Source organism: Physeter macrocephalus, chromosome 15, assembly GCF_002837175.3.
Source record: "Physeter macrocephalus isolate SW-GA chromosome 15, ASM283717v5, whole genome shotgun sequence".
Classification (NCBI taxonomy): domain Eukaryota; kingdom Metazoa; phylum Chordata; class Mammalia; order Artiodactyla; family Physeteridae; genus Physeter; species Physeter macrocephalus.
This window is the reverse complement of record NC_041228.1, coordinates 58493287-58499223: the sequence shown is the minus strand read 5'-3', so window position 1 is coordinate 58499223 and position 5937 is coordinate 58493287. Positions and strand designations below refer to the sequence as shown.

General features: G+C 40.5%; 1 protein-coding gene across 4 annotated transcripts in view; it reads left to right on the top strand.

Annotated features, from left to right (window-relative positions):
• Nucleotides 1–633: 633 nt before the first annotated feature.
• ZC2HC1A (zinc finger C2HC-type containing 1A) overlaps nucleotides 634–5937 on the top strand; it is a 71637-nt gene continuing 66333 nt past the window's right edge. For all 4 annotated transcript variants that reach the window (XM_028500488.2, XM_028500487.2, XM_055091168.1 and 1 more), the window contains exon 1: nucleotides 634–724. In XM_028500488.2, coding sequence (XP_028356289.1) covers nucleotides 709–724 — 16 coding nt within the window. In that variant the 5' untranslated portion in view covers nucleotides 634–708. The remainder of the gene's footprint in view (nucleotides 725–5937) is intronic.

Here is a 5937-nt window from a genome sequence, read left to right as displayed (position 1 = left end):
GGCCAGGGGAGGCCAAGAGTAGCTGAAGATGAAGGGAGGGCTGGGTTTCACCTCTTTTTGGCCCAAGCTTTCATGCTGAAGAAATTGTTTCTAAGTCCTGAGAGGAATCTCAGTTCTACAATCCCAGTTAGAAAGTATGGTTTCTGTAGGAAAAAGGTCCCTTAACTCATAAATCTGTGTGTGAAGATAAAGTCTAGGGAATACACTCAGGTAAAGTGTGACAATAGCGGGTAACAGAGAGGGTGCCGCTCAGGAGTGTGTAGGACGTGGGCTCTGCTTGTTTGCTTCAAGTCCTCAGAGAGGGACAGACGGGAATTCAGAACTGCAGTGACTGAGGGACTGCGGACGGGAACCCTGAGGTGCTAAGATATTCTAAACAGAAGGATAAGGCGTGAGGAAAACAAGGCTGGAATCGAACAAAGGCGCCGTGGGACGGCAGGATGCAAACCGAACCGCTCTAGGATTACTCGGAGGACTACCGCGAAAGCCTAGAGCCGAGAAGCAGCTGTGCAGCAGCAGCGGGAGGAACTCCACCCCAGGCTCCGCCCCCCAGGAGCTCCGCCCCTTCAGCTCCGGACCAATGGGCGCTCGGAATATTAGCGGGTGGGAGGTGCGGCCGGGTTGCTACAGCCCGAGCTGCGCGGCTGCGGTGGCGGCGGCGGCGGCGTGCTGTTGGAGGAGTCTGGCGGAGCTCGAGGCGGTGGCGCCATGGAGTCACTGGAAGGTGAGGAGATGAAGGGATGCGGGCCGGGCGTCTGGGTGTGGGGTGGCTGGCAGGAGTGGCTGCGCTGGACCTCGGTACCGGGGAGGCCAGGGCAGGTCCGGAGAGATGGACCCCGCCGCTCCTCGGAGGCCTGGGGAGCAGGCGGGCGCCCTGCAGCCCCAGCGCGGTCGAGCTAATTATCCTCAGGCTGCCCCTCCTTAGACGGTCTTCACCTGATGCTTCCCCACCCCGGGCCTGATGCTGTCTCTGGTAAACGCCTGCAAATCCCTCCCTACCATTTTCTGGTCTTGCCTGACTCCCTAAGGGTCCTGTTGGTAATCACAGCCTCCGGCCAGATTTTATTTTCCATGCAAAGTGGACTCGCCGTTAATGTCTACCGCCTCCCCACCGCCAGCCTTTGCTGGAGGCCTGTGGTGTGTCTCCAACCTCGAGCTTCTGATACTTTTCCTGGCCACTTCCCTTGGTTTCCCTAGGTAACCGTTTTTCCATTTCTACAGCATCTTCTGTGGGAGGGGTGCCAAGAGCATCTCCCAAGGAAGTGTCTCTGATCAGCTTTAGAGCCGGGACAATAGATTAACCGCAGGATTTAAGGGTTTATTCACGAGGACTCTGTAAGGAAGAGCCAGCATTGATTCATTATCTTTAGGTTTATCTTTGTGCTGTAACCACGACTCCACATTTTGCTTTGTTCCCAATTCTTTCACTTCTGTATTCTCTTTACCCGTTTTATCTTGTGTAATACAGCATTCGCTTAGAAACAACAAAGGGGGGAAGAAAACCCAGCTGGCATTAGCAACAACAGTGTCAAAATTCCTTTTCAAATTGTGGTCAATCCTTCTGATGAAGAGTAAGCCTGCAGAATTGACAGATCCTGTTGTCTTGATTTAGCCTTGATTTTTTTTCCCCTCTTAATTTTACATAGATTCAGCCTTTTCAAATTGTGGTCAATCCTTCTGATGAAGAGTAAGCCTGCAGAATTGACAGATCCTGTTGTCTTGATTTAGCCTTGATTTTTTTTCCCCTCTTAATTTACATAGATTCAGGTGGAATTAATAAAGAGGCGTTGAGTCCTGTGTATTGTTGCATGCTAGAGAGTAAATTGTTTCAGGTTGTGTTATGAAAGGAAAAGTAATAACTGATGACTGTCTGAACTGACCTAGGGTCACCAAAAAACAAATGCAGTAATGAGTATGATAGTATTTCATGCTTTTGCTCCTAGGCGAAGCTCTCGTAGTAAACACCTTGAGGATGATAGATAATCAAGAATTCTGATGATTTTTTCACTTGGGAGCTGCTGCAGTATACTACGACAAATGAAGTTCTTGTTCTTGGCTTGTTTAATTTTAGGCACATCACTCAAGTTTCCATGAAATAGGAATTGTAATGAAAGTATTCCTTACTCAAGATACTTTTGTTTGGAGAACTCCTGGGGGCAGCTTTTTTTTTTTTTTTTTTTTTTTTAATAAATTTTCAAACGTGGTATTATAGCATAGTGGGTAGGATCATGGGTCCTGGAATTCTCATGAAATTATCATAATACACATAAAATGCTTTAGAATAGTTGTTTTTCTGCAGATTTCTATTATTTTATTCAACATTTATAATTGAGGCAAAGATCTTCATCTGATTTTTCATTTATGTATTCTAAGCATCTAAAACTGTCTGACACAAAGTAGGTATTCAGTAAATATTTCTTGTTAGATAAATGACTTTGTCTATGAGAGGCTCTGGAGATGCAGAAAAAATTAAAATTCAAAGCCCTTCTCTCATTGAGCCTACGTTTTAGGGAATCTTATATTTTAGCAGTGCTAAGACATTACTATTGAAATCTTACCAAGGATGCTTTTAAAATATAATGAAAACCTATTATAATACTTAATTACATGGGTGGAGGAAAACATGAATTCTGGTGTAATATGGTATGTTATCGCGGGCGTGTTTTAGGGGGCCAGCTTGTGATGTTTCATGTTAAACAGTACTTGTTCTTTACTCATTTTTTTTTAAACAAAATAAGTTGCTGTCATTAACTATGATGTGTTTAATTGTAATGAATTAGGTTAAAATATATGAAATTATTCTTGTAGGCCAAAACAGTTGAATATTGGTAACTTCAAATAGTAATGAAATAAAATTTTTTATTTTAATAGAATAAAAGCTCTAAGAGTCTTTTGTTGAAGTTAGTGCCTTTCTTTTACTCCTTTTTTTAAAATTAGTCCTTGTTAGGTCATACTTTATAAAGATGAACTTTGAGTCTCAAGGTTACCATGCATTAATTCATTCATCTATGCCTTCATTTAATAAACAGTGATACACTGGTACAGTGATAGTTAAGATAGTTCTTCTGTATTGGAAATTAAAACCTAGCACTTTGAAGGTGTCTAATGAACATTATATTACAGCATCCAGTAGAAAATCTCTAAGAGTTTGCTTAATATATATCATAGTAATCGAACAAATATTGTACTGCTTGGCATTAGACCCATGTTTTTAGTTGAAGCCAGTTAGCAGACTAATCTTGATTGTAAAACCAGAAAATATACGGACCCCTGAAAAATTTTATTGAAGATTATCATACTCTTTATTTTTAAAATCACTTGCATGTAGATCATATATCGCTTACATTATTTTTGGTCTTTCTGGGACTTTTATATCTCCTGGATTGTCAGGAGTTGAGCTGTTAGGTTGCACACTGTATTTCAAAATCAAATATAAATTATGGCTCATGATTTTGTATACTCTGTATCTGAGCACTTCTGCCTTGTGTGTGCAATTAGAGTAAAGCCTTTAATTCCTTTTCACCTAAAGCTCGTGCCCTGTAGGTATGTCTGAAGACGATAGAAGTATTTCTAGATTTGGGAGAGTTCAATCTCTCATAAGCTTTTCATCTGTAAAATGGAGAGATGACAAACCCTAAGCAGATTTTATCCATATTATTTTCATTCCTTTCATAATATCTTGATAAGCGGTTATTAACAAATATGACAGAGATCAAGCTGCCTATTCCTCTTTTGGACTGCTAAAATTAGTAGATCTTAGTGTACTGCCCTCTAAAACTTGATTAGAAGTCTGATTGCTCTTTTCTAATGTAGCTCTTGATGTAGTTGAAGACAGCCATGCTGTCCCATTAGGGTTTTTTGTTTTGTTTTTCCCTAATCTAAGCAATGGTTTAGCTGAATAATTCTTCATCTTTATTAATTTATCTAGATTCATTTTTGTGTGTGTGTGCTGAATCTGATGCTAGGTTATTTTAATAGTCAATGTATTGGACAGGTCTGTGTTTGGATTCTTGCTTTGTTTGTTTTTTTTTTTAGCTCTGATTTGGTTAATCTGAGCCTCAGTTTCCTCAGCTATAAAAAATGGAGCTAGTAAATACCAATCTACCTGAACTATATTAAGAATTTAGGGGCTTCCCTGGTGGTGCAGTGGTTGAGAGTCCGCCTGCCGATGCAGGGGACACGGGTTCGTGTTCGGTCCGGGAAGATCCCACATGCCGCGGAGCGGCTGGGCCCGTGAGCCATGGCCGCTGAGCCTGCGCTTCCGGAGCCTGTGCTCCGCAACGGGACAGGCCACAACAGTGAGAGGCCCGCCTACCGCAAAAAAAAAAAAAAAGAAAAAAAAGAAAAGAGTTTAATGATGAATAAAGCATTTGGCAAGCTGCCTAGTACATAGGAGGACCCCTCCTGTTCTTGTTTATTGGATGGATAAAATCACAGGACATGTGTTAGGACCTTGAGAGTGGTTCAGTATAGGAAAAACGTAGCAGGCTTGGAAGGGGACTGTGGGCAATCTCATTAGATAATTATGGCAGCAGGATAGATTGGAGAAGGGAGAGGCTGGAAATACATATATGTGATAAGGATTTGAACTAAGGCAAAAGTGGCAGAAATTAAAAGGAGTATAGATTTAGAAGACATTTCTGAGGTGGAAAGATGAAATAGAACTGCTCCAAGTGAGAGGGAAAAGGAATCAAAGATAAAGCAGCTTTCTAGCTTGGACTTAGAGTTAACATTAAGATCTTTAACCAAGAGAAAGACACGTTTGGAAGATGAGGTAATGATTTTGGCTTTAGAAGTGTTGTGTTTGTATGGTACTTGGGGCATATCTGGTGGAAAAGTTTTATAGCTACTTGTAAATATCTATCTGGAGTTTTTAGTTTAGTAGTCATCAGCATATAAGTGACAGCAAATGGATGCGTTTGCCCAGGAAAGCTATATATAACAAAACAAAAAAATTTGTGAGGGACTGATGCTTTAGGGTTGAGCAAGAAAGGAAGTTGGAGTGGGGAACAGTCTTTAAAAAGGTTTAAAATTGTCAAGAAAGGGAATCGGGGGAGAACAAATATTTATTGAGTAATGAATATGCTAGAAAACGCCTATAGCACCTGGTATTCCTGGAGGTCTAAGTACTAACTAGGTCAAACTCTGCTTAGTTGTGAAATCTGAAAAACTTGGGCTTAGGAGAGAGAAATACCATTGAAGCCAAGAGAGAAAGGACTTTAAAGGCAGAAGGGATTGATCAGCAGAGCCTCATGATGTAGAAAGGTCTAGTAAGGTGAGGATTCAAAAGAGGGCTTTCAGTTTGACAATTAATAGATTAACAGCGATTAGTTGCCTCTGTTTCTTAAGGTCTTTAATGCCTCATTTTTTTTTTAAACAGTGAGTCTAAATTACTTTATTTCCAAATTTCTTCAAACATGAAGGAATTTGAGTCTATGCATTGTTCCCTGAATATAAACTCAGTTGGTTTAATATAAAGTGTTAAATGTGAAGTATTCTCCTTTCCACACTTTCTAGATAGTATGTAATTTCAGTTTAAAATTTCTCTCTGATTCAGAGGGTTATTTATGAGAGTGTTCCTTAACTTCCAAAATGTTAAGATTTTTTTTTTGTTAAGATGTTTTTAGTCATTAGTTTTTATTTACTTCTGATTTTGTGTGTTCTGTGAGAAGTCTACCTTTCAAAAAGTTTTAAAAAGTTTTCTTTGTGGTCAAATACACCATCAATTTCTCCATGTTTTATAGTCATACAAAAATGCACACTCTGAATTGGTAGGAAACAAAGTACATATAATTTTTAAAAATATATTTATTTATTTTATTTTTGGGTCTTCGTTGCTGCTCGCGGGCTTTCTCTAGTTGTGAGCAGGGGCTACTCTTCGTTGTGGTGCGCGGGCTTCTCATTGCGGTGACTTCTCTTGTTGCAGAGCACGGGCTC